At 47.8% G+C, this 26,524-nt stretch overlaps 1 protein-coding gene across 1 annotated transcript; it reads left to right on the forward strand.

Annotated features, from left to right (window-relative positions):
• The first annotated feature begins 3,856 nt into the window (after positions 1-3,856).
• Positions 3,857-12,232, forward strand: FAM174C (family with sequence similarity 174 member C). The gene is made up of 3 exons (XM_084614501.1): positions 3,857-4,194; positions 5,812-5,928; positions 7,988-12,232. Exons 1-3 carry the CDS (start codon positions 3,920-3,922, stop codon positions 7,989-7,991), a joined length of 396 nt encoding a protein of 131 aa, XP_084470627.1. The 5' UTR covers positions 3,857-3,919; the 3' UTR covers positions 7,992-12,232.
• The last annotated feature ends 14,292 nt before the right edge of the window (positions 12,233-26,524 follow it).

Consider the following 26,524-nt stretch of genomic DNA (forward strand, 5'->3'; position numbering starts at 1 on the left):
AGGAAGTGAAATCTTGAATTAGGGCATTTTGAAAGAGCATGCTGTAATCTTCCAGACATCCCACTCTTTTCAAGTGTGTATCCTTTAAAGGTTTCTCTACAGAGAACAGGACTATTAACACAATATTACCACCACCAGCCTGCAAAATCTCTTAAAATTGCTGGGGGGGGGGGGGGAAGCACTGCTAAAGTGAAATGTTTATTCATTCAATGGACTTTACTGAGATTTCCAATAAAACAATTAGGGCCAGATGTTCCAAAAGAGCTCGGCACTAAACAGCTCGCCATCATGACAAACCCAGATGTCCAAAAGACACCTGCATCTTAAACTTGATGAGCTCTTCAAAATCTAGCACTGACAGCCTGTGCTGAGCTATTTTGAAAACCTGTGGGCAGATCCTCAGCTCGTGTAAACTGACATAGCCGCACAATGGAACTATGACAGTTTATGCCATCTTGGGATCTGCCGGTGCTTCACGCAGATTAAAGTGGTGGCTTTTGTGATGTGGTTGTTTGTTCAGCAGAAGCTGGGCTGAGCCTGTGAACTCCTTTAAGCTGTCATTGGTAACAATTTTTAATTAGTCTGGTCCTGGTCAAATTCAGACCAGTGACTTAGAGTGTGTACCCACGTACGTCATGTGTACGCACATGTGAAACCAGAATGTTTATTCCTGGTTACAGAGTAACAGCCGTGTTAGTCTGTATTCACAAAAAGAAAAGGAGTACTTGTGGCACCTTAGAGACTAACCAATTTATTTGAGCATGAGCTTTCGTGAGCTACAGCTCACGTCATCGGATGCATACTGTGGATACTGCAGAAGACATTATATACACAGAGACCATAAAAGAATACCTCCTCCCACCCCACTCTCCTGCTGGTAATAGCTTATCTAAAGTGATCATCAAGTTGGGCCATTTCCAGCACAAATCCAGGTTTTCATACACATTTTAAAGAGAGTGGTCACTTTGGATGGGCTATTACCAGCAGGAGAGTGAGTTTGTGTGGGGGGGGGGGGGTGGAGGGTGAGAAAACCCGGATTTTATTGCCTTATTGGAAAGCTCAGGGAAGCGGGCGGGTGCAAGCGTGTCTGCTTCTAAAGGCCCCTCCTGCAGCCTTGCAGGAGGGACCACTGGACCCGGGATTCAAACGAGTTTAGGGGACAACTAAGAAATAACAGGGTCAGGAGTGAAGGTCAAAGGTGCAAAACTAGGAATCCAGAAGGGGACACAGAGCGGAGAACCCCGGACAGTGTCCACTGTTCCTCAAAGGTGTCTAGGGAGCAAGCAGATGCCGCCCAGAGGAACTCTGCCTGGATGCGTGAGACCAGGGAGGAGCAGAAATAGGCCCCACAGTCGCAGAGCACCCCCTCGTTCAGCATCCTCCTCCTGGTGTTGAAGATGGTCACTTTGGCCAGGGCCAGGAGGAGGTTGACGTGGTCTCGCGACTTCGTGGGGCCACGGACAGGGTGTGCGAATATAAACAGGTGTGGGGAAAAGTGCAGCCAGAACCTCAACAGGAGGTTCTGGAGGAGCCAGAAGAGGGGCTGCAACCTGGCACATTCAAGATAGGCATGTGCCAGGTTGTCCCTCATGCCGCAAAAGGGGCAGGCATCAGGGATGGGTGAACCACGCCAGGTACATGCCCATGCTTACGGTTCCATGGAGGAGCTGCCAACCGATGTCCCTGTGGCCGTGGGACCGGGGTGGAATAGAGGCTGGCCCACCAGGGTTTCTCATCCTCCACAGGTGATAAATAGTCCCACCATTTGGTATCAGGGCGGGACATGAGGGTGAGGAAGTGAAATGTGTGGAGCATGAGTGTGTATAGTTGTTTCCTTGGCACAGTTCAAAGGAAACTGGCTGCAGGGCATGCAGCTGGCTCAGATTGTGGAAGGGAGGGGGCCCGATGAAAAGGCCTGGAGGGCCTGGGGTGAGGGGCAGGTGGGGAGCACCCTCTCGCAGTACCCGCTTAAGTAAAACCTGAGAGGTGGGCAACAAAGCTGCCCCCACCTCCCGGAGTACACGCAGGGAGGTCAGAAGGATGGAGAGCCCCATGCACTGACCGAGTGCTCGGGTGTCCATCCAGTCCCCCCCGTCGTAGTCCAGGAGGTCTCAGATTCTGGTGGTTTCTATCAGGACAACCTCCGGTGCACCTAGGGGGACTCTGCCACCTGCATACGAAGGTAGGAGTTGTGTAGCCGGGGCTCCGTGAGGAGGTCTTCCCCCTTGGTGGCCACAATGGAGCTGGTCGCCGAGAACAGCATCCAGGTCCGGAAGAGGTCCTGGTTGAAGATTGGCAGCTCGGCGAGATCTCGTGGAAGACCCCTCGGGTGGAGAAAAAAAGGGCTGCTGGTTGTATCAGAGCCCTCGGAGGTGGCGGAGGAAGGCGTGTGCCAACGTGCTCCACGCTGGACTACCTGCACCGTAAAGGATTCTCTGCAGGGCCTGGAGGGGGAAGACATGGTCCTGGCTGTGGAGGCAGACCAGGCCCTGTCCTCCCTCCTCCAGGGGAAGACTCAGGACCTCTGCAGAGACCCAGTGCAGTCCTGGCTAGAAGAACTCCAAAACTACCCTCTGGAGCAGGGCCAAGAGCCCTGGGGCTGGGCTCAGGGTGTTGGGCCAGTGCCAGAGCATGGACAGGACTAATTGGTTCAGCACCAGCGCCCTCACCCTCAGGGAGAGGCACTGGAGCAATCCTGTCAATCTCCACAGCCGCTCACGCACCCTGGCCTCCAAATCCCACCAGTTCTCCAGTGGAAAAGGATGCGTGGTGGAAAGGTAAACACCAGGATAGAGCAGTGAACCCGCACGCCACTGAATGGCTTGAAGTTCAGGTGGGAGGGAGCTCATCTCCCACCCATCCCCGACCATCATGCCAGAGCTCTTGACCCAGTTGACCTGGGCGGAGGAGGCCGCCAAGTAGATCGCCTGGCAGGACTCCACCTGCACCAAGTTGCCTGGGTTCTGGACCATGAGGAGCACGTTGGTGTACACTAACAGGACTAGCTGCAACTCCAGCTCATGGAGCACCAACCCTGTCAACTTCCGACGGAGGAGACAGAGGAAGGGCTTGATCACCAGAGTATACAGCTGGCCTGACAGTGGACACCACTGATGAACCCCCTGCCTGAAGCTGACCGGCTCCGTCAGGGTCCAGCTGAGCCTGACCAAACACTGCACGGTGGCGTACAGCCCCTGGAGAAAACCCACAAATCGGGGCCCCAAACCGAACACCCGTAGAGTGCCCAGGAGATACCCGTGGTCCCTCCCACCTGTCAAATGCCCTGCAGCCCCTTGGCGCATGGGTGGCTAGGGAAGCTCCGTGCGCTGCCCCCGCGCCCAGGCGCCATCCCCGCAGCTCCCAGTGGTCGGGGTTCTTGGCCAATGGGAGCTGTGGAGCCGGCGTTTGGAGCAAGGGCAGCGTGTGGAGCCTCCTTGGCCGCCCATGCACCTAGGGGCTGCAGGACCTGGCGGCAGCTTCCGGGAGCCGCGCGGAGCTGGGGCAGGCAGGGTGCCTGCCTTAACCCCGGCCCCCCACTACGTCACCCACCAGAGCCGCTCGGGTCCCTTTTCCAGGAGCCTGGAAACCCTATTGCTCCCCCATGGCCCCATACCCCTCTGCACCCTGGGGTCCCTTTGCACCTTCCTTCTGCTTCCTGATACCCCCTGCTCCCCTCTGAACCGTTTCCCCCCTGTTCCCCTCTGCACCCTAGAGTCCCTTTGCGGGCCCCCACTGCTCCGACACCCCTACCCTACTCTGTAGCCTGCCCGGAACCCCGCGTTCCCGGAACCCCGTGGGCGGGCTCTACAGTCCCCGGCCGGACCCCAGCCAGCGCTGCGCCGGGCCGGGCCATTTCCGGTGCGTTGGCCTCTCTCTGAGGCCGAGGCGCGCGTGTCCCGGTAGTTGCCGTGCGCCCGCCATGGTCCCGCGGGAGCTCGGTGGCCTCCTGCCCCTGCTGCTCTTCCTGCTCGGCGCCTGCGCGGTGTCCAGCTCCCCCGGGCCGGGCGGGACCTCGCCGCCCCCGGGCCCCACCGCCGTCGCCAACGGGACAGGGCCGGCCGGGAACCACAGCGACGGCGGGGTCCGGGGCCTGGACCTGCTGGGCGGGCGGCTGCCCGCGGTGCAACGGGGCTTCTACGTGCTCAGCGGCCTCTGCGTGCTGGCCGCGCTCTACTTCCTGGTGCGGGCGCTGCGGTGAGTGGCGGGCGCGCGGGGGGCCGGGAGAGGCGGGGGGGGGCAGACATGGAGCTCCCCGTATTAGGGACCCATCCCAATAGAAGGAAGCTGGTCATGAGACCCTCCCTTCCTTTCCCCTATATTCCAAGGGGATGGGTCCCCTGTAGACCCCCGCCCCCTGGAGCATCTCCTTCACTCCATGGAGTGTCTTTGTGGGGGTGTGTGAACAGGGGTGGGGTCCTTACCCCCATCTCCCCAGGAGGCAGGCTTGGGAACCTCCGTTGCTTCCTCCCCCCCCCCCCCCCGCCGTTCCTGGGAAGCAGACATGGGAACATCCTAGACTCACTTTCCCCTGGAATAAACACCCCTCAGCCCTCCCCTCCTCCGGAGGCTTCTGGGAGAGCCATCGGTCTTCCACGCCTCTGTCATCCTTTGTGGATTCTCTGTTTTCCCACGGGGCGCTTTAGAAAGAGTGAGGAAATGCTGGAGCCTTTTGCAATTCCTAGAGAGATTACGCCATGCCCTTAAAACACGCCTGCATTCTTCTATTTCTCTTGGGAACTCTGAAATCTTTCTCCTGTCGCTTGAGAAAGCGGCTTCTCCAAAACCCCACCCTCTTCTGATGAGTGTGGGCTCAGTGAAGGTAGCTCTGTACTTCTGCTGTAAAAGCTGAGAGGAGTCTGGAGGTTGGTAGAAAAAATGTCCCCTGAGACTCTGCCGTCCCCTTTATCCCCGTGCTGGTGTAGCAGGGACAGAGTAGTTGTTCTTTGTGCCTCAGGCCCTGAAGTGAGAGACAGAGTCCAGCATTCCACCCTCTGAAGTGTGTGATATCCTTTCCTGCCTTAATAAGGGTTTGTCTACACAGGAAAGTTTTTTTTTTTACCAGTCTAACTGCCTGTATGGACATTCTTATCCTGGAATGAGAGTAGCTTTTTTTGGTTTCGCTTAAGCCCCTTTTGGATGGCTTGTCTGTATTAGAAGAGATCTGTTGGTATAGCTATGCTGGTATAGCTCTGTTAGCAAGCCTTACTGATGTAGACACAGCATATACCCATAAAAGCACTTTTTTTTGTTATGATTGTCTACAATATAGCTTTTACTGGTATAGAAATGTCAAAAAAAAAATCACATCCCTAACTGGCATTACTGTGCCAGCAAAAGTCCTAGGCATAGACCTGGTCAAAGTGACATGGAAACTGAACTGAAAAAAAGGCACTCTGAATCCGGAATAAGAGTACCCACACAGGGAGTTATACTAGTATTACTATTCTAGTCAAAATTCACTCCATCAAAAGCACCAACTAAATTGTTTCCGATACAGTCTTTCTGACTAATATCCCCCATTGGCAATGGTATGCAAATATAAGGCTGATATTTTTGAGCTACTCTACAGGTGATGACCACTGAAGCCAAACTATGTGCTATCCAGGAGCAAACCCGAGAGTATGTAATAAATAGTCCACAGACAAAACATCCCGATTCCCTGTTTTTGTTCATTTTGTCCTTTTGGCTAACCAGGCCTCTCCTGTCCTTATGAGCTCATGACATTGTATGCAAAAGGGAGCCTACATCAGGGTTTGTGAATGAAAGTTCTAGATCAGAAGTACCTGTGAATGAGCTCAAAACTGATTTCAGGTTGAAGAAACCTCAGCGGAAGAAGTATGGTCTCCTTTCAAACTATGATGAAAATATGGAGTTGGGTTCTCTGGACAGCGATGAAGACACAGTGTTTGAAACAAGAAATCTGAGACGGTAGGTGGATGTTTACAAGTAGCTAAATGTTGCTTTCAAAAGATGCTTGACGCTTGGGCACAGAATCTGCAACTGGATCCATACAGGTGAAACTCTGTGCAGGTGCAAGGGTCCAACTGTGTGGATGGATCCAATTGCAGTGTCAGGCATTTGGGTTAACAGTCTCAAGAGAACGACATTGCATAGATGGTCTTGCTTGGGATACTAAAGGGCCTTTATACATGTGAAATTATTAGAGACATGGATTAAAAATTAGCTTTTACAAAACCTGAGATCAATAATGGGGGGGGGGAGGGAAATGGGATTTTTTTTTTTCTGTAACAAGGTTTCTCCTATTGTTTGCCTCAGCTTTGTAGCACGGTGCTAATGCATGAAAACCAGCAAGTGAAACTGAATAAAAGCTTACTAACACCTTCCCTAAATGAAAATGTCTAGGTTATTTTCTTCCTGGGACTGAGTGAAACACAGATAGTAGACAGATTTCAAATCCTTTATTTTAAGAATCTACTAAATGCTTTTTATAAGATAAGACTCTTTCAAATTATTTTTCATGTGATAATTCCCTTTCCTCTGCATCTCATAGTTATTTTAATTCTTCCTCCTTCCACTCTGCAATACTGAATGGACTCTTCAGTAATCATTTTTATTTTGGTTATTTCTGCAGTGGACACAGTGCAGTACAATAGGTGATCTGTGTTAGATAGTTATGTCGCTCTCCTAGAGAGGTTGCAATTCAGAACAAACACAATGACCCAAGGTCACTTAGAACTGGAATTTATCATAGAACGGTCCTTTATAAAGAAGGAAAAGGGAGGGGGTTTGGCATGCATATCTCTCAGATTCAGTTCCAAGCATATGGAACGCAGTGAAAGACCCAAAGACTAAAGAAGATGAAGGGACTTATCCCCCCGGAAGTTCAGGTTTATTTAAGAAGTGTCTGGAGTACAGGTGGCGTGCAAGAATATGTAAGCGGGTAACGAGTGCTGCATGCTCCCACACAAAGTGGGAGACTGAGAACAGCAGCTAGAGGCAGGCATATTGTGGGTGGACTGCGTGTGAACTTCTCCCTGCACAGCTCTGGCATTGCATGTCCTAAAATCATCTTCCCTGCCCTCCTGACGTCTGTGCATTGTTCTCCAGTCTCCTTCCATCTCAAGGAATCTGCTCCTCATTTTGGCTCCTACCTTCCCTGTTCTGAGAACCAAGCAATCTTTTTGCTGCATCTAAATTAAACATTTCAGACTCCTTTGCATTTAATCAGCTAATGTCTGTAAAGCACTTTGAAGTTAAGTGTTAATCTGGTACTTGGAATTTTGCCGTTTAGAATATGGCTGACTGAACACCTAATAAAGCAAACTTGGCTTTTAACACTGAACTCAGCTCTGCACAATTCTACATTTAGAGGCGCCTCTGGCTTCGTTCAGATATCGCTTTCTCTTCATTATGTTTTGTTCTGATCTCATACAGGGGGGTAATAATACCTAGCTTTTTATCAGGAGTTCTCCAAACACTTTACAAAGAAAGCCAGTATCATCCCCATTTTACAGATGAGGAAATAGGGACATAGAGGTGAAGTGACTTTCCCAGCAGAGCAGTGGCAGAGCTGGGAATAAGCCAGGTATCCTGTGTGCCCAGTCTAGTGCTCCATCCACTAGACCACACTCCCTCCTTACAGAGTGGAAGCAGTTAGTAGTCCGATAGCCCAAACACACACTTCCTTCAGGGAGTCAGAAGCGTGTGCTGTATAGTTGCTTCTGCTAGAGATTCTAAAACCTTTCTCAGTCTTATGTGGAGGAACCAATGGTGTCCTAACTCAGAGCTGTCTTTATCCCATTAGGACACGTGTTAATTTTAGCACTTACTTTTTTGCGGTGGAGTCTTGATAAGTGGGTTTGATTCCTTCAAAGTGTTTTCAAAGAGGAAGAGAATCACATGCACACAGCCCTCCTTCATCTCCCCCTCACTCCATCTCCCTCCCCCACAGCTATTTCAAGGCATGCTAAAGAACTGTCAAGCTGTAAACGCTCATGCTGGTGCTTGGATGTCTTCTGTTTTCCAGATGATGTGGGACCAATGGCTCCAACTCCACAGACTGACCGAGAAGGTGCAAGTCCACCAGCAGAATTGCCTCACCAGTTCTTGGGTTTATTTTTTCTAACTGCTTAAGATGGCTGCTAGCTAACAGCACACAGTTTTATAGGTGTGTGTGTGGGAGGGATCTAAACCTGTTTCCCTTATGTAGGAGAAGGCAGAGTGGTAAAACGATAAGTCCTACTGCCCTGGGTGTTATTGCTCATGCAGGAACCGTTGTAACTCTCTTGATAACGAAAATGTGACTCTCTAAGGTGGGCTTTCAGTTTCTAACATTCCTAGTGATGGACTGAAGTATTGCAGCCACATCAGCCGGCCTACGAAATCTAGTCAGTATCCTGTATACATTTATATCCCACCCTCTAGCAACTATTGCAGTGAAACTGAAGTGGTATCAGGCAGTTGGATTCTGCTTGTTGCCCACACAATGCTCTTACTTTATAACTGACTCCACGTCAAGCGATATCAGTCTCTGAGGTCTGGAGCTATCCCTTGCATTAGGTAATGGATCTGTACTGTAGTTCAGTCAGCTGGAGAGCGGCTGTGGGGCGGGGAGGGAGCGTTCAGTGCATCAGTGTTCTTGCAGTTGCTATTAGGGCTAATGCTGCAACCCAAAGATGGAAGCGACGCAGTGACAATACAAGTCATTACCTGACTTACAGAATGAAGAAATGTGTTTACAGCTAAGGGATATCACTGAGCCAGGAGGAGAGTCTGAAGTAGTAATAACTTGTTTGGCTAGACTGTGGGATCAACACGTGTTCAAACTCTACTATTTTGTATAGTTGCAAACCAGAGTACCTGCAAAAGACCCCTTTGCCGCAGAGTTGTTTAATATCTACCATGCTATTAGTTTCAGTACAGATGGCATTGTCGTCAGACATAGAAAGTCGGAAGTACTTGTTCCCAATGCAACACATCCAAGAACAACTGTTGGCTGGAAAAAGCAGAATAACCTTGAAGAGGAGTTGAAGCCGGATCCCTGTTGACTGCAAATCTTAAACTGAGGCAGTGCTGGTTCAAAAATAGCTGCTCTTGCGTGTAGGGAGCAGTTTCAGTCCATGCATTAGTGCTCTGGGCTGAGCCATGGAATAAGCCCAGTGAGCCGCAGAAATGTCCCGTTGTAGCCTGGTTGTGTTGATGGTCAGTGACCTGTGGTGAAGGGATCATATGTGAATGTACTAGAAGTGTGCAGCAAATATCTCCTTCCCTGTACCCTCATCAAGTACAGACCCTGCTTATACTGTGATGGAAACTGCTAGCAACAATCCTGTTTAAAGTACACTTCTTGCAAGCGTGTGGCTTCAGCCACAATGCAGATGCAGGGTGCAGTTTATTTGAAAATTAAGGGCCATACAGCCCTGCAATCCTGAAGATCCCACCTCTCCTCTAGGGAGCGGGTGCCATTGCTACAAGAATCCCAGCACAGTCAGCCTGTAAGCTAGAAAATACCCTACTGGAGAGGTGCAGCTTTAAGGCTACAGGACTGTATTGTTCTCAATACAGATTGGGTGCTACATGAAGCATCTTTGGGAGAGAAATATGGGATAGCAGCTCCTTTCTCTCGGAAATGAATTCTGTCTTGTTAATGAGGGAGAAACTGACCTGTTACAAAAAGAGCGCCAAGGAGAATGATTAAAAATTGACCATGCTTAAATGGGTTTGCTGCCAGCCAGGCAGCAGAAGTGATCTCTGGGAGCTGAGCCATGCTTTGAAGTCCTGAACCAAGATAGTGTAGAGAGCACCATGTCCCTTGGGGTCATCTACGCAACAGGCAGTATTTCTTGATACCAAGGTATCCTGATTAGAAGTGTTGATTTCCTCTACCACCCCAGATACCTTAGCTCTTAGCTGTAGGCTCCCCAGCCTGCTGAAAGAGGTGCGTACTTGTTTAAGATTGAAAAACAAAATATTTTTGAAAGGACGACTTCCGTATGATCAAAGAGCACCTTGATAGTCACAAATTTCATCTAATTTGTATCTGTTAATGTCCATTTTAGCATCTTTGTATGTTTAACTGATGCAGAGATGAATGTGCTTTCTGTGTTACCCGAGCACAGCTGTAATGGCTGAGTTTGGCCGGTGATGCAGAGAGTTAGCTTGTTTTGATTCATTAGAATGGTGGTGTCTTCATCCCTTCTAGGGCGGTACTCCATAAACACCAATGGTAATGCTTGCCTTAACCCTTCAGCTCCCATCACACCTCTTTTCCTGTAAAGCATCATTCACAGGTCACTTAAGTCAGACGCTGCATTGCAGGCCAGTTAGTTAACGGTTTGGCTCAGGTTTTGTAATGTTCATTGGCCTTGCATTAGCTGAGGCAAGTTATTTTTTCATTCCTTAAGTTCTGCTTCTTTGTTGGACAGAGTGAGTTTGCAATCTTTGATTTTCTTGGGTCTGTTGGAATGAACGATTCTAAGACCGTATTGATTTTAATGTGTTAATGGTTTAATAATTCTGGTGAAAGAAGATGGGACCTATTTTATTTTTATATATAAAATTTTTTTCAATTATTCAGGTACAAACTAGGGGCCTATTATGAAAATGTTCTAAGTGGAGTTTGATGTCCCCTTAGTAATTATTAAAAATCTAGGTGAGGATAGCACTAGTGTATGTAACCTGTGAGATACCAGTTCTGCTGGTATTGAGTAGGTGCCTAAATTCACCCCATTGCAGAAGGCTGGCATGATGCCTCTGTCCCTCTTTAAACCCTCAAAATAAGCTGTGCATGGGTGAATTTTGCCCCCTGGAGAGTAGAAGCAATATTTCTGTGGGTGTAAAGGGGACGCTTGCTACCTAGGAAAAGCCTCTTGCACTTTTTGATCTGAGTCTGTTCTGGTTGGAGACTGACCTGACCTCTGGCCAATTCCATATTAAAAGCTGACTTGTGTAGGCTATTTTTTCTCTTAAGCATGGGGAATGCACCTTAAATTCTGTGTCTTGAAGTCTTTACATCAGCTTGGCTTTGCACGTCACAAGCCAAGATTATCTCCTCACATTCCTGCTCTCAGGCTTTTGGTTGCTCTAAATTATTAATGTACCTTGCGGGAAGAAGTAAAATTGATGACAACAACAAGGTAAGACTCCTTTCAGTGCAGATCTATTGCTCCATGTGGCTTTTGTGCCTCCCCAAGCTGACCCGAAAGAAGAGTGGGAGAGTCAGCACTGTGGCGAGACCCGCTTCTGAGAGCGGTGGAGACGTCTTGGCAATGGACAGTTGGAGTGAGGCCAGCATAGCCCTTGCAGGACTATTACTGATAATGGTGGCTTTTAAATCCTGGCTCTTATTTCCCCCAAAGAGAGGAGCTCAGGCTGGGAGGTGCCTTCAGTGGTTATTTTAATTTTTTTTTTTTTAAAGCATGTTTTGGGTTCCATGTGGACACCCCGGTAGATCACTCTGCAGTATGCCTCCGGCAAAGCTTTTGGGGCCCTCCTAAAGTGCCTCTGGCAACACCCCCTCTTCTGAAAAATGGTTTTGATGTGTGTCCTACTTCCTGTTGTTCTGGGTGTGAGGGGCCACTCGCTCTGGCTGCTGCCTCTTGCCATGGGCCTTCCCAGTCTGCTCCCTCCAGACTCTTGAGCTTCAGAGCCTGACTCAGTGGTTGCCAAAGGACCTGATTCTCAGGACACCGAGCACTCCTGAAGTCGATGTGAGCTGAGGATGATCAGGACCAAGATTGTGTGATGCTTCTTAATGTTCATGCAGACATTGACCAGCGTGTGCTCCAGGTAACTGCTATAGAGTTGAAACTGTTAGGGTTGTTTAAGCCAAAGGCTAATTAACAAAATTTACATAATTCTCTCTAATCTGTTTGGGGGGTTGTATCGAGTTGTCTAGTACTGGCATTGAACTACTCACTGCTGAACTAATAGGCAAATCGTCTGGGGCTTTGGTGCGGTTAATGAGATTGATTCAAAGTGATACCAGGCTGCAGCGCTCTACTGTTAATACTGTACTCTTGTTTTGTTGCGTTTGCACATGACTTGAATGTGATCTGTAGCACTGAGTTGCTGAGAGAGACCTGTGGTCTGAACAGATTGCTTGGCAGTCAATAAAAAAGCACTCTAGTGCACAGTGGTTTCCCTCCCCCTTGGAGTGTGCTTGTTTTTAAACAGCAGCCAATCCTGTATTGATCTTCCATTTTCCTTTTGGTCACCACTTGTCTCCACCCCTCATATCTTCAAACCAATAAAATAAAACATTCCATTTCAACAGATTCCTCCTTTGTAGCGACGGTGACTGTGACCTTGGTTATTCTGAAAGACTGCCCAGTACCAAGGGCCCAGTGCTGTGCTGATCCACAAGGGGCTCTGTTCTCAAACTCTCTCTCTGCTTGGGTACTCTAAGGCTAAAAGATGTCTTGCAAGCAAGAGGGCCCAGGGATATTAGTGTAAGAGTGAGTGGCATGTGCTAAAGCAGGGGAGAGCACTGCTGTCTTGTCTAGCTACTAGCTGTCATCTGCATAGCATGACATAGCACCTCCCAATCACACATGGATTTTTATCCACGTGTCACCCCAAGAAGTATGCGCAAAAAGAAAAGGAGGACTTGTGGCACCTTAGAGACTAACAAATTTATTTGAGCATAAGCTTTCGTGAGCTACAGCTCACTTCATTGGTATGCAGGATCTGACCAAAACCACCCCAGTGCCTCCACCCCCAGACTATTTACTGCATCATGACAGACTATAAACATTTGCAAATGGGTCCTGAGCCCAAAAAGATTGAGAACCAGTGCACTAGATTATCCTTCCTATCCCCAGCTGCCTTTTAGCCATCAAAAATGGTATAGAGGCTATAGATGTGTTTTGCTTGTTACGATTTTACCAAGCGTCCCTTTACTACAACTCCTTGCTCTGTGCTCTGCTTTTATCAGTGTCCCTCATGCAGACCCTGTGGCTTAAGCCCTGCTCTAGCTTGCCCATTGGTCCTCTCCACTGATGGAATTTCCTTGCATGTCTCAGCTTAACCTTTTCCCTCATTATGAAGATCCTCACTCCCACATTGCACCTTGTTTTCCTTTTCCGCAGGTTAGCACTTACCCTCTTCTCTCCCACTCCCCCCTTCATGCATATCTAGTCCCCGCTTCAGGTAAGAGAGGCCTCACAGCGCTCCTTGTGCCAGCTTTATTTCTTCAAATACTTTTCTGTTCCATCAGCTCAGCAGCAAGCCACCTGTTTTCCCCATCAGTGAGAACAGGGCAGTTGATACCTGGACCTCTAAATGCAATGCTGGCCCTTTTCCCCATAGCTCAACGGCCGAGTTTGCTTATTTGACACCTGATGGAGCCCAAACTTAGGAATTAGTCCAAATCCAGGCCCAGAAAAAAGCTGAAATTACTATGGAATTTTTAAAATACAGTAGTCCACTAGGTGGCAGTCTCACACTGAGTGTGCCTATTAATAGGGGGATGAGGTCAGGGAGGGAATATATTGTATTGGACCAACTTCTGTGGGTGAGAGAGACCAGCTTTGGGGGTAACACAGAGCTGTTAATGGGGGGTCCCTTGAGAGTTTGTTACATGCTGGTGCCACTGGGTATCAATAACTTCAGGCACTCTCCAAACACACAAAGACCACTCCCTGCCCCAAATAGCGTTCGGTTAATTATGGCAAGACAGAGACTCTATGGTGGAGAGCGAAGTAGGCTTGTGGGCCCCATTTTGTGAGTTGAATTTTGTAATGGCTGGGTATAAGCTGGGGTTGTTGCAGCCAGTGTGGCCTTGCCCAGACTGAGTTTACAGGTGTGATGTTAGCTAACATGTTTTAAGTCTAGTGTAGACAAGCCACATGGCTTTTAATAACTGCTGAACTGCTTGAGTTAAGCCCTGGGCTCCCTGCTCATACATGCTATGTGGACTTTTTACAGCAAGGGTAAAGCTTGTCTGTGCAGGAGACTGAGCTGGGGGGCTGCTCAGTCTGTGGAAGGAACTCATGCAGGAGCTAAGGGTCATCCCACATCTTCCCACTTCCTCTCCAAGTGCCGGGGTGCTTCTCTCATGGGCCTTCTGAACCACAAGCCCAGGCAACGTGGACATAACATCACCCTAGCAAAACTACACTGCACGTGCAGTTTCCCACCTGGGGAAGAGAGTGAACCACAAGTGTCAAGGTTAGTCATGTTGTTGATGCACTAAGGGAAGGTGCTCAGATACTCCAGTGATGAGGGTGGGATAAGGACGTGTATGGGACAGAACAGTGCTAACCGCACCTTTAAATTCTAGTGCAGAGAACGCCTACATAAGAGATGAGAGGGTAGTAGAGGGAAGGCTGAGCTAGAATGGAGTGGATGAAATCTCTGTACACCCTTCCTACATATCCATGGGAGTGCTAAAATAGTGAGACACCGCCTTGGGGTGGGAAGAGCCAATTGGTATGTTCTCTGGATGGGGAGAGAGACAGCCTGAGCTTGTCTGATGCGGGATTTGGTTCACACATACCAGCCCGCAGTGGTCTGCCCTGATTTTATATTAACGTCCGTTAAAGTGATCTGGATTCAACTTTCGCTGCCTGAAATGGGAACTGCAAGCCACTTTCTGAATGGCTGTAAACTCTCCTGGCTGTACTGTCATCTGTTCACTGCTGGAATGCTGTTGAAACTGACAGCAGCGCTTCATAGAGTGGAGGGGAAACTATTTTTCATTTTTCTTCCATGGTGGCAGAATTACAGAAGTCTGTATGGCAGGGCTCTAGCCATGGTTTTCATGATGCTTATGTATCAAGCGTAGGGAAGAGATGAACAATAGTTTGTGTGTGTGTGAATGTGGTCTGCTAGCAAAAACAAACCCTACTGTAATACTTAACTCTTACGAAGGGGTTTTTGTTCATAAATCTCCAAGCACTCTGTGAGGGAGGGTATATACCAAAGAATCATAGAACTGGAAGGGACCTTGAGAGGTCATCTAGTTCAGTCCCCTGCACTCAAGGCACTACTAAGTATTATCTAGACCATCTCTGACAGGTGTTTGTCCAACCTGCTCTTAAAAATCTCCAATGATGGAGATTCCACAACCTCCCTGGGCAATTTATTCCAGTGCTTAACCGCCCTGACAGTTAGGAAGTTTGTCCTAATGTCCAACTTAAACCGCCCTTGCTGCAATTTAAGCCATTTGCTTGTCCTATCCTCAGAGGTTAAGAAGAACAATTTTTCTCTCTCCTCCTTGTAACAACCTTTTATGTACTTGAAAAACTGTTATCATATCCTCTGTCTTCTCTTCTCCAGACTAAACAAACCCAATTTTTTCAATCTTCCCTCATAGGTCATGTTTTCTAGACCTTTAATAATTTTTGTGGCTCTTCTCTGGACTTTCTCCAATTTGTCCACATCTTTCCTGAAATGTGGCACCCAAAACTGGACACACTTCTCCAGTTGATGCCTAATCAGCGCAGAGTAGAGCGGAAGAATTACTTCTCAAGTCTTGCTTACAATATTCCTGCTAATACATCCCAGATTGATGTTTGCTTTTTTTGCAACAGCGTTACACTGTTGACTCATATTTAGCTTGTGGTCCTCTATGACCCCCAGATCCCTTCCTGCAGTACTCTGTCCTAGGCAGTCATTTCCCATATTCTCTGGTAGAGAGAGGTGAAGTGACCTGTCTTAGGGTCACACAGCAGGTCAGTCGCAGAGCAGGTAATGATGCTCAAGTCTTTGGCTCCATTGTCCCTATTTGCTGCCCCCACAGCCTGGCAGTGAGCATTGCCACTTAGGTTTCTGGAGTCTTGTTTTATTCTGGTGAAGGGAAGTGGCATGGTCCAGTTTTTAGGACGTGTATTCTGGAGACCTGGGTTCTATTCCTGATTGAGTGCGTGACCTTGGCTGAGTCACATCCCCATTATGCCTGTTTCCGGTTCACTAAAACTAGAATAAAAATAGTCACCTCTCAGGAGTGCCTAGGGTAAATGTATTAATACTTGTAAAGTGCTCTAAGATCCTCGAATTGGATGTTACAGTGTTACTGAATAAAAGACAGTGCTCAGACATTGAACAGGAAAATATCTGCATTTTCATGCTAAAATATTGTACTTGCTGCTCCAATTAAGTTATTACCACACACCCTTAAGGCTAAACAAAATGCATAACTTTGGGGTTGTACTAGTGCCCCCTGCAGGCTGCACTTCCACATGCACCGTCTAAATTTTGTGCTTGTAACCATTTTCACTTATGCATAAACCCCCACACAGCAAGGTACAGAGGATATTTGCAGGAGCCATTTGGGGTAGCTGTATTTACTCAGTTCACAGCCGCAAACATTGTTTCTGCAATGAACGGGGAGTATAAAATCTGCTCGGAAATGTTGGCTCGCTATGCATTGGTAATACAGACAGCACGTTCCTCTTCAGCATAAAGATAGCTGGAAATATTTTTAAAGTCTGCTGTAGGTTCTCTGTCGTCTCTTCTGTGCCACTCAACAAAGCCCCTCTCTACAGCTAGCAAGATTCTCTGTAAAAAATTAACTTTACTTAGTTGGCTTTTAGTCTAAATTCTCCTTCTGATCTTTATCTTTCTTCCTTACAGGATGGAAAGGTGAGTGGAAGTGGCATTTCATCCAGGAAGGACTCTCCCTTAGAAATGTTAATTGTTGTTTTTAAAAAAATTTGTAAAGAGGGCGGTTTTGCAGTGTGTGCGTGCATGTGTGTGCTTTTCTCCCCCTCCTCCACCCTGCTTAAGGCGCACTGGGGAATAAGAGTATAAAGGAAAGACATGAACCTAACTCCACTGGCAACAGAACAATATTTTTGTGAGCACCATCGCTAATTGGAGAAGGAATTCACACAACAATTTTTGCCATCTAAGGAGGAGTAAACATTAAAGGGGATGCTGTACTTTTGATGCATGCTAATGAGTGTGTGTGTGCACAGAACAGAGAAGATGCCCCTAAAATTAAACTCGAGATGAATGGCTCAGATGTTACATTTTAGTCTTTTATTTCTTACATCACTGGATCAAAGGCACAAGCCCAAGCCCACGTCCGAGAATACCTGTTGAGGGAAGAAACATCCAGTAGACCTCACAGGTAGTGAAATTCAGTACTCAACTGGAATGGGAGCCTGGTTCAAACCCCATTGCAATTAATGGGAGTCTTTCCATTGGCTTCAAGGGCCTGTGGATCAGACCACTGAATGGCATAATGAAGTTCCAGTCCTGCATGTGGGCAGACTTCTGCGCCTGCGTGGTGGTCCTTGTTGGCTGTGCTGGGGCAGCATACAGGCACGGGTGCCTGCCCAAGTGGAATTAGTTACAGGATCGGGGCCACACACTGAATTTGCACTGGATTAGCTAAAATTGTGGTTTAGATGGATTTAGTTAAACTCATGCTAGCCCTTGTGTGCCACGCTTTATAGGTCAGTCATAAACCAGTGGTGGTTCTGTTGTTGGCATTTAAATGCTCCCCTGCCCTGTTTGCAACCCAAATATTCCAACTTCCTGCTAGGTCATGAGCACCAGAAAGTGAAACTGCCTAGACTTGTAGATTTAAGGCTGTTCATCTAGTCTGAGCCTCCCCAGCGGACAGGCCAGTGATTCCTGCATGGAGCCCAATCATTTGTGGTTAAAATAGAACATCTCTGTTAGAACTTCAGACTTGATTTAGAGTCTCAAGTGATGGAGAATTTACCACATCCATTGGTCATATGGTCCAGTGGTAAATTACCCTCACTGTTAAAAATTTGCATTTGTAACTCATGTAGCTTTGTCCGGGTGCACAACATAAGGACGGTACATGGCAAAACATTGTTTAAACTCCTTGGGTGCTTTTAGCTATAGTACTCTAATGTGGCATTAGTTAACACAGGTATGGAGTTGGGGTTTTTACTTCTTGTGGAAGGTGCTCAGATGCCGTGGTGATGGGTGATTAAAAATCTTGATAAATTACAGTGATTTTTTTTAACTTGACAGTGGCCCCCTTTGTAAAAGCAGTGACCCCTCCAATAATATCTAGTTGCATAGGTTGTGGTGTTCTTCCCCAGCAAATACAATTTTTCCATTGCAATTATTTAGGATATGTATTGTGCTGGTGCCTTAATACATTCCTCTCATGTCAGTGCAGTCTTTGTTAAAGCTTTTATGTGTGTCATGCTTAAATCTTTTGCCCGTATTCAAAGCGGTGTCTGGGTTCGCTTGTTGATATCTCTTCCTGTTGTCACTGTGGCTGCATTAAGGTTTTCATGAAACTGTTTTGGAGGTGACTGAGTATTCCACATGGTTGGGCTGGTGATCTGCCAGCTGCACGGCTTCTCCAGAACTGGCACTTTTTGCTCTGAATTGCGGATTTGCCTTATTTTTAGCCTTATTCTTAATAAACATTTATGTTTTTCGGCACCCAAAAGCCCCCAGTCAGGCTCAGAGCCTCATTGTGCTGAGTAATGTACAGAGAAAGATGGAGGCTCAGACCCTCAGCTGCTGTACCTCAGCGACTTCACTGGAGCTACCCGGATATACACCGGCTGAAGATCTGGCCCCGAATCTCTGCCTCAGAAGGTTTTAAAATCTCTGGATTTAGGATGTAGCTTATAGGATGGTTTAGGTTAAGAAATAAGTAAAAATTAGGTTGTTCTTCAAGTGATAGTCCCTGTGTGCATTCCGCACATGGGACATGCATGTACACTGTACTCCTGAGTCTGGAATTGTTTGTAAGCCCTGTCTGTTGCCTGTACATGGGCTATAGCTCTCCTTGTGCTCTAAACTGAGGGCATAAAAGGGGGTGCAGGCCCACACCTCTCCAGTTCCTTCTTAGCACTGCATGGTCTGAGTCAGAATCTTTGGTGTCCTCAGCTTCGTTTTTTACTGCTATCATTGCTGTGAGATATTTTATATAGTTAGTTTTAGAAGTTAGTGTCTCCCCCCTCCCCCCCACCTTTTCTTTCTTCCTCACTCAGGGACACCCCCTGCCCCAGACCCTCCTAAGAAGTCCGGAATTATGCCCATGGTCTCAGGGTTCAAAAACTGTGTTTCCTGCCATACTCCTTTTCAGTGAGTGACGAACGAACATCAATGCTGCCTGGGTGAGGCTCATATTTCTGCCAAGTGTGGTATCTGCTGCTCTTTCCCCCCAGAACTCTTGGGGTTAGGGAACTGAGACTCAAAAAACATCTCATGGAGAAGACAATGAAGCCCCAATCATATCTGGGCTGGAGACCCCTAGCCCCCATCTTACATCAGTTTCATCAAGCGGACAGCACTTCTCTGAGCATGAGCTTGCGAATGGAGATGAAGACTGTTAAACCCAAGGAGAGGGCTTCACTTGAGAGCAGTGGACACTCCCATAGACATAAGGACAAGTCGTCTTCGTCTAAAACTGCCCTGAAGAGAGAGGATACTTCCCAACTCTCCTAAAGGATATAGGCCTGAGTAAATCTTTTGGATAGGAGAAGGTGACACACATGGGTACGGATCTGATGGTTCTGACGTTGGGTCAGATGGGGAAGCCTTGGGATAAACAGCTCCTACTGCTCCCATCTGCTTCTAGAGCCGATGTGGTACGTTCTCCTAGGGCGCTGACTGCCCCGTTGACCAGGGGAGCGCCAGTTCTGATGGCTCTGCCAGTGGACTCTTCCCAGGGCGATCAGAGACCTACGTCTCTCTGGAGGCCATCTTCACGCTTCCCTATCTGCAATCACCCCTCCCATTGGGATCATCTATTCTGGGGTGTTGTGACACCAGAGGAAGAGACCATCCCGACGAGGCAGAGTCGTTCTCCCATCCTGCCTGCCAGCCTTGAGGTGCAACCATTGGTACCATCGGTTCCACCAGAGAGAAGGGATCCGGCTTTCTCTTCAGATGAGCCAGAGGCCTTGCAGGAGTCTCTGTGGCAGTGGGTGGAAGTGGCATGAGACAGGAGCCCCAGAAGATTAGGGTTCCGGTCTCAACCAGATATGATTGGCCAAGAGACAGGTGGTAACCTATGCCATGGGGTTCTTCTCCACCAGTTGATCCATCCTACTGGCAATATTGGGGACTGTGGGAGCCTTACTCTAGATTCCCAGGATTAGCGTTGGAGTCCTATCTGCTATCGCCTGGACACCCACAACTGGTCCTGCCAGAATGTTCGGAAGAGGAAAGTGAGCTGGGTCTGATAGTTCCGGGAGCAGTCTGATCATCTTCAGATGAGGCGGTTCCTCCAGCCTCTCCGTCTCCGCTGGACAACTTTAAACAATATCAAGAGGTGATATCATGCCCGAGGTGACTGCAAAGCTACAGATTTAGCTTGAGGAAATCCAGGAGCCTCAGCACTGTCTACTAGACATTCTGCAGCCTTCCGGTCCCAGTCGAGCAGCCCCTCCACATCAACAAGGATATCATGGACCCAGCAAAGACAGCTCCCCAAGAGGGCTGAGAAGGGCGACTTTGATTTGCTCAAAGAGAAGAGTTTTTGTTCTCTCAACCACCACTTAGGTGCAGGTGGCTACAGAGTGGTCCAAGCAATGGTATCCAAAGGCTACTCCTTCTGTTAGGGGTCACAAACCACTCAACCTTCTGTGGAGAAAAGGTCGTCTTTTCCACCTCCCTCCAGTTCAGGATCTCAAATTATCAGGCCCTCTTGGCCAAAGATGATTTTATTAATTACAATAAGTTTTTGGAATTTAAGGACAAGCTCCCTGAGAAAGGATAGGGCTGCTTCCAGGCCTTAGTGGATGTGGGAAATTGCTGGTCAAAACTTCCCTCCAAGCCATGGTGGACACAGCAGATACTGCATCTAGGGGGATGGCTATTGTTATGAGGGGATACTCATGGTTACAATCCTCACATTTCCCTAGAGAGGTGTAGAGTGCTATTCAAGATCTGCCCTTTGATACCATCAGCCTCTTCCACAAGAAGATGGATGTGTCTCTCCACTCCCTCAAAGCCTCAAGGACAATGGTTTGTTAAGTGGGCATTTATATCCCTTCTCTGAAGAGAAAACACCATAGAAGGGTAGAGGGTTAGACTACTGTCTCAGCTGTTTTACCTCCAATGTCCTTAGGAGTCGCCATGCAAGAGACAGAGGTTTTTTAGACCCAGGAACCCAGGCTCTGCAACATCCACCACCACATCATGCTCTAACCCCATGTGAAGAGCGTCTTTGGATGGGACTGTTGAGACCTTTATTTTATCCTTTTATTGATGTTGCTTCATTCCCCTCCGCTGATATTCAGAGGCTGGCTTACCCAATTTGCAAAAAACCGGAGGGCCCCAACTACAGATACATGGGTATTAGAGATTATTCATGGCAGCTATTTGATCGAGTTTCTGGTTCATCCGACCCACAAACCCCCCTCCTGGTTCCTGTTCAGGGACCAATCTCATGAGGAGATTCAATGACAAGAGGTAAACGTCAGGGGAGCTATAGAAAGGGTTTCACCTCAACATCAAGCAAAGGGATTCTATCCCCCTTAATTCCTGAACCCTGAGAAGAATAGGGGATGGAGGCCAATTCTCTATCTGAGACAGCTGAAAACCAAAATTCCGCATGATCACCTAGATAATTCCTTCATTAGAGGAGAGCACGTGGTTTGTGGCTCTTCATACGAAAGAGACACATTTTTCACATAGACAACCACCGAGCCCATAAGAGATTCCTCAGGTTCCTCTATGATCAAGAACATTACCAATTTGGAGTCCTCTCCTTTGGTCTAGCTACAGCTCCCAGGATGTGTACAAAGGCTTTTTCAGTAGTGGCAGCTTGGATGAGAAGAGAGGGATTTGCAGTCTTCTCCTACCTCAGCTGGCTTCTGACGGGCGGTTCCTACAGGGAGGTACAGTGGGCAGCCAGTGTTCTTCTCAGCCTTTCTGCCTTCCCTAGTTGTCTGTGTCAATCACAAAAAATCCACATTGGCCCCCATGAGGGTCATATATTTTATAGGGTCACACTGGACTCGACTACAGTAAGAATATATCTCCCCCTTGAGCGGTTTCAGGCCGTGAGTGCTCTCCTACATCAGGTCACTGTCAGTGCCAGGACATCCACCAGAATTTGTCTTTCCCTTCTCGGCCACAGAACGTCATGCACACATGCGGTGCTGTTCGTCAGGTTTCATCTTCGCTGCCTATAAGCCTGGCTTCTCTCCATGTACTCACCAGAGAAGGGCAACATAAACGGCAAGGTCAAGGTGACAGTTCTGTCCGAAGTTTTGGACTTGATCTCATCTGGCAAACAGAACTGGAGAATGGTTTGGGTGGGGATCCCTTTCTTCACACCGACTCCTGATTCAACTTAACTGGGAACATTTCCGCATGAAGTTTACAAGAGATTACAAGAAGCAGCGGACTCCCAGTGGGAAGAAATGTTAACATGGTGGTGCCCACAACAGGCAGGAACTGTCTGTTGCTATAGCACAATAGGATCTGGGGGTGGTCTTTGGGCACCATTGTCATATCAATGTCAAGAACGATACGTAGAAGTTACAGCAGGAACCAGGGATCGATCAGTTTAAATACCAGGTACTAGTTTCTCCCATGGACCTTTTCTTACAGGGTACTTGAGTCACTGTGTTAACCCACTTCATAGCAGAAGGCAGACGGACCAGTTTTTCTCTTCTACACCCAACACTTCCTGTTTAAAGGGTTGGGGTGTGTTGGGTTCCTGCCCTTTGTGATGTATACAGACAGCTGGAAAGGTTAGTTTTTCTCAGAGGGTTTTTAGGCTCCCACCCATCGTAAACGTCAGGATTGTCAAGTCTCATGTTCCCTTTTATTGGTGGATGGCTTCTTAGCTGACTTAAGTGCTTTCGGAGCTCTCTCAGCTGTTCTTAGAAGAGGCAGAAATGGTGCATCCTTAACTAAGAGCCTCCTTCCCTGCCTCCCAAGTGTTTGAGGTAGATAAATTTCAGTAAAGACCGTTCTGATTATGAATAAAATCCTTTCCTTTCTCGGTTAGGGTTATGTTGTGGCAGCACCTAACGGCTCAAACTGAATCCCAGTTGGGCTGGGCGTTGTACAGACATGAGAGACAGACCCTACTACAAGGAGCTCACAAAGGCAGTATTATCCTTTTGTTACAATAGATGGGGAACTGAGGCACAGAGGGATGAAGTGACTTGCCTTAGCCTCCGCAGGGAGGCAACAGCAGAGCTGGGAATTGAAACCAGATCTTTTGAGTCCCAGTACAGTGCCTTTGCCATTCTTCCTCTTTCCAGTTCTCCAGTCACCCGCGGAGTCTTCCAGAGAAGCCAACACCTGACTTTCTAATGTAAAATCCTCTTTTTGAGGGGTAGTCTGGGGACAGATTCAGGCCAACTTCATATCACAGAGCAGGGGACAAAGAAAGCACTAGCATATTCCTCACTCCCCCATCTTTGCAGGTCACCGTTAACACAATTGGAGATGATTTTTCACCCTTTCCCCCCCCCCATGCATACACGCTGTTTTTAAAAGCACTCTGCTCTCCTCACTTTCCCACTGCCCTTCTCCCAGCTTCAAAAGGTTTACTAATTACCCTAATGAGGTCAGGAGAGACCAAACGCTTCTGTCACTTAAAAGAGGAGGGGGGAAAGAATATCTTGACTTCTACCCAAACAGATCTATCTATAAGAAGATTGTGTCTCTCTGTATCTCATAACGCATTGCCTTCAACTCTCCCCCCAACTCCCCCATCTCCAAATCTCCAACAAAAAAAGAAACTATGGACAGAAGATCTCAAATGTATCAAACAGCTTTTAAAAAGAAATTCCTTTTGACTGTCAAAAGAACAAACAGATACACCAAAAACTGTCAGAATTAGTGTTGGAGTAATTGCAGAAGCTCTCCAAGGTTAATGCTCCATTAGTGAGCAGCTCTCACACAGCTAAAAGCCAGGAAGAGACAGGTTGTCAAAGGCTTGTTGGAGATTAAAGAGCTGCGTTCCCAGCCTAAACTCTCTTGTGTGTGTTGTGTAGGGAGGATGGGAAGATGAAGATAATAGCAGCGTTGGTTTGTGCTGTGTGAAGCCACCCAAAGTATTTGACAGCAGTGTCAAGGGACAGAAGCAGACTCAGAGCTGAATTAAGGCTCTCTCAGCCCATGGCTCCCCCCGGACCCCAAAGCTCCCTGGGGCCACATGATCATTGCAGGATCTTAGCTTTCATTACAGAGTAAATTAAAAAAAAAAGTTCTCTAGCCCTCATGGATGCAAAATTAAGCAAAGCTTAAAAACTTGACCCGAGGATACCTTGATGCCTGTCTGAGTTTGCAGACAGCCTAGAGGGATGGCTCCAATAAGTGTGAACTGCCCCATTTATTTGTACTTTGCAATATGCTGCTGCCCCAAAGAGCGAGGGGCCCAGGCAGGGATGGGAGGCAGAGGGGTGTGCCTAGGGCCCTGGATTGCATTAATTAACCCTGAAAACAGACCACATGGGTGCCACCTGAGCCCAGTGGGCAGCTCCAGTGAGCAGGGCCTCAGTTTTAAATGTCACTGGGGCCCAATTCCCCTCTTGGGCCAGTTTAATGCTGTTGGTTTTAAATCCAGGTGACAGTGCTGAATGACTGGAGCATTGTGCCCTGTCTCCCAGAGCACAGCCCCGCTGCCCCTAAATGCACTGTGGTGGGGGCTGGGGCAGCTGGAACGTGGAGGGCACGGCACCACTTGCTGAGCCGCCATCACCTTTTCCTGCTGCAGCCGCCGGGTGGTCCGTGGCGGTCTCCCAGTTCAACGGCAGATTTATTGCTAACACTGAAGACCAGCTCGACGTGTTAAGAGAAAGGTACCTATATGAAAATGCAGCTTTCTTGGGAGCACTTTAGCCGTGGGGTGTGTGGATTTTGGATCGTCCAAAGAATTGGGTCTATGAAAACAACACAGAGAGACCCCAAAGTGCCATGCTACCAAACAGCCCCATTGCAGCTCCCCTTCATTTAAACGAACACGTGCTCAAAACTAAACCAGCAGACGTTTTCAGAGCTGCTGGTGAACTAAGCAGGGATGAGTCTGGTTTGACTGGGCTCTGGGGCTACTCCAGCGCCGGTGGGGGGTGGATTTGGGTTTTAAATTATTTATTTGTATTATGAAAGTGCCTCCTGGACTCCCATTGTTCTGGGTGCTGTACGCACCCACAGTGAGAGAGTCTCTGCTCTGAAGAGCTTACAAGATAGACAAAACGTGTGAGGGAAAACAGGCACAAAGGGTATGTCTACACTGCAAAAGAAACTCAGTGGCAGCAAGTCTCAGAGCCTGGGTCAACTGACTTCATAGAATCATAGAGGGTTAGTGTTGGAAGGGACCTCAGGAGGTCATCTAGTGCAACCCCCTGCTTGAAGCAGGACCAATCCCCAATTTTTGCACCAGATCCCTAAATGGCCCCCTCAAGGATTGAACTCACAACCCTGGGTTTAGCAGGCCAATGCTCAAACCACTGAGCTATCCCTCCCTCCCTTGGGCTCCTGCGGCTTGCGCTGTGGGTACTAAAAATAGCAGTGTTGATGTTCCCACTCATGCCGGAGACCCTCCTCCCTTGCTGGGTTTCAGAGCCTGAGCTGGAATGTGTCTGCTGCTATTTTTAGCTCTGTAGCGTGAACCCCATCAACCTGAGTCAGCTGACCCAGGTTCTGAGACTTGCGGCTGCAGGGTTTCTCTTGCTGTGTAGATGTACCCTTTGTGCCTGTTTTCCCTCACACGTTTTGTCTATTTTGTAAGCTCTTCAGAGCAGAGACTCTCTCACTGTGGGTGCATACAGCACCCAGAACAATGGGACTCCAGTAGGCACTTTCATTGACCTGCCACATGACTTTGGCAAGGCACTTCCTCTCTTGAAAGTTCAAGGGGTGACTCGATCATGGTCTATATCTACGTGAGATGATTTCTGATAGTAAAGGGTTCTTTGGTCCAGTGTATAATGACATAACGTTGCTAAGTGGCTGGAAATTGAAGCTAGACAAGTTCAGACCAAAAATAAGGCTCAACTTTTAAACAGGATCAGTAACCTTTGGAACAACTTACCAAGGGATGGGGTAGATTCTCCATCACTAAAAGCCTCTAAATCAAGACTGGGTAGCTTTTTATAAGAGATGCAGGAATCACTTCGTGGAATTACTAATATTTTTTATTTGTATTAGTGTGTCAGGGACCAGGCTGCCACGGTGCTAGGTGCTGTACAAACTCAGAATAAAAGACAGTCCCTGCCCTGAAGAGCTGACAATCCCTGTGGGGTGAAACTAGATGATCATAATGGGCCTTTCTGGCTTTGAACTCTACGGGTGAAATCCTGCTCTACGGATGTCAAATGGGGCTGGGATTTCACCCTATAAATCTTATGAAATAGTGAAGAAACCAGGTTTCCTGACTCCTCGTCAGGGGGTTCCATCTGCTGCACCATGTTGCTTCTTTAAAGGATCAAACATGAGGAGGGGGAAACAAACAATGTCATAATTAGAAAATTAAAACTTACTTATCCTTTTGCTGGCTGGATAGAACTTGTAATTATTAGACTTAGGGTACAGCAGAGCCAGGCAATGCAAGAATATTTTGGAACAGCAAAGAAAGACTGCTGCTCAGACCACATTGCTTTAGTGAGTTGATTTGCATTCATAATCTTCGTTTGGGATGATTATTTTT

Source organism: Lepidochelys olivacea (assembly GCF_965140295.1).
Source record: "Lepidochelys olivacea isolate rLepOli2 genome assembly, chromosome: 25".
NCBI classification, from domain to species: domain Eukaryota; kingdom Metazoa; phylum Chordata; order Testudines; family Cheloniidae; genus Lepidochelys; species Lepidochelys olivacea.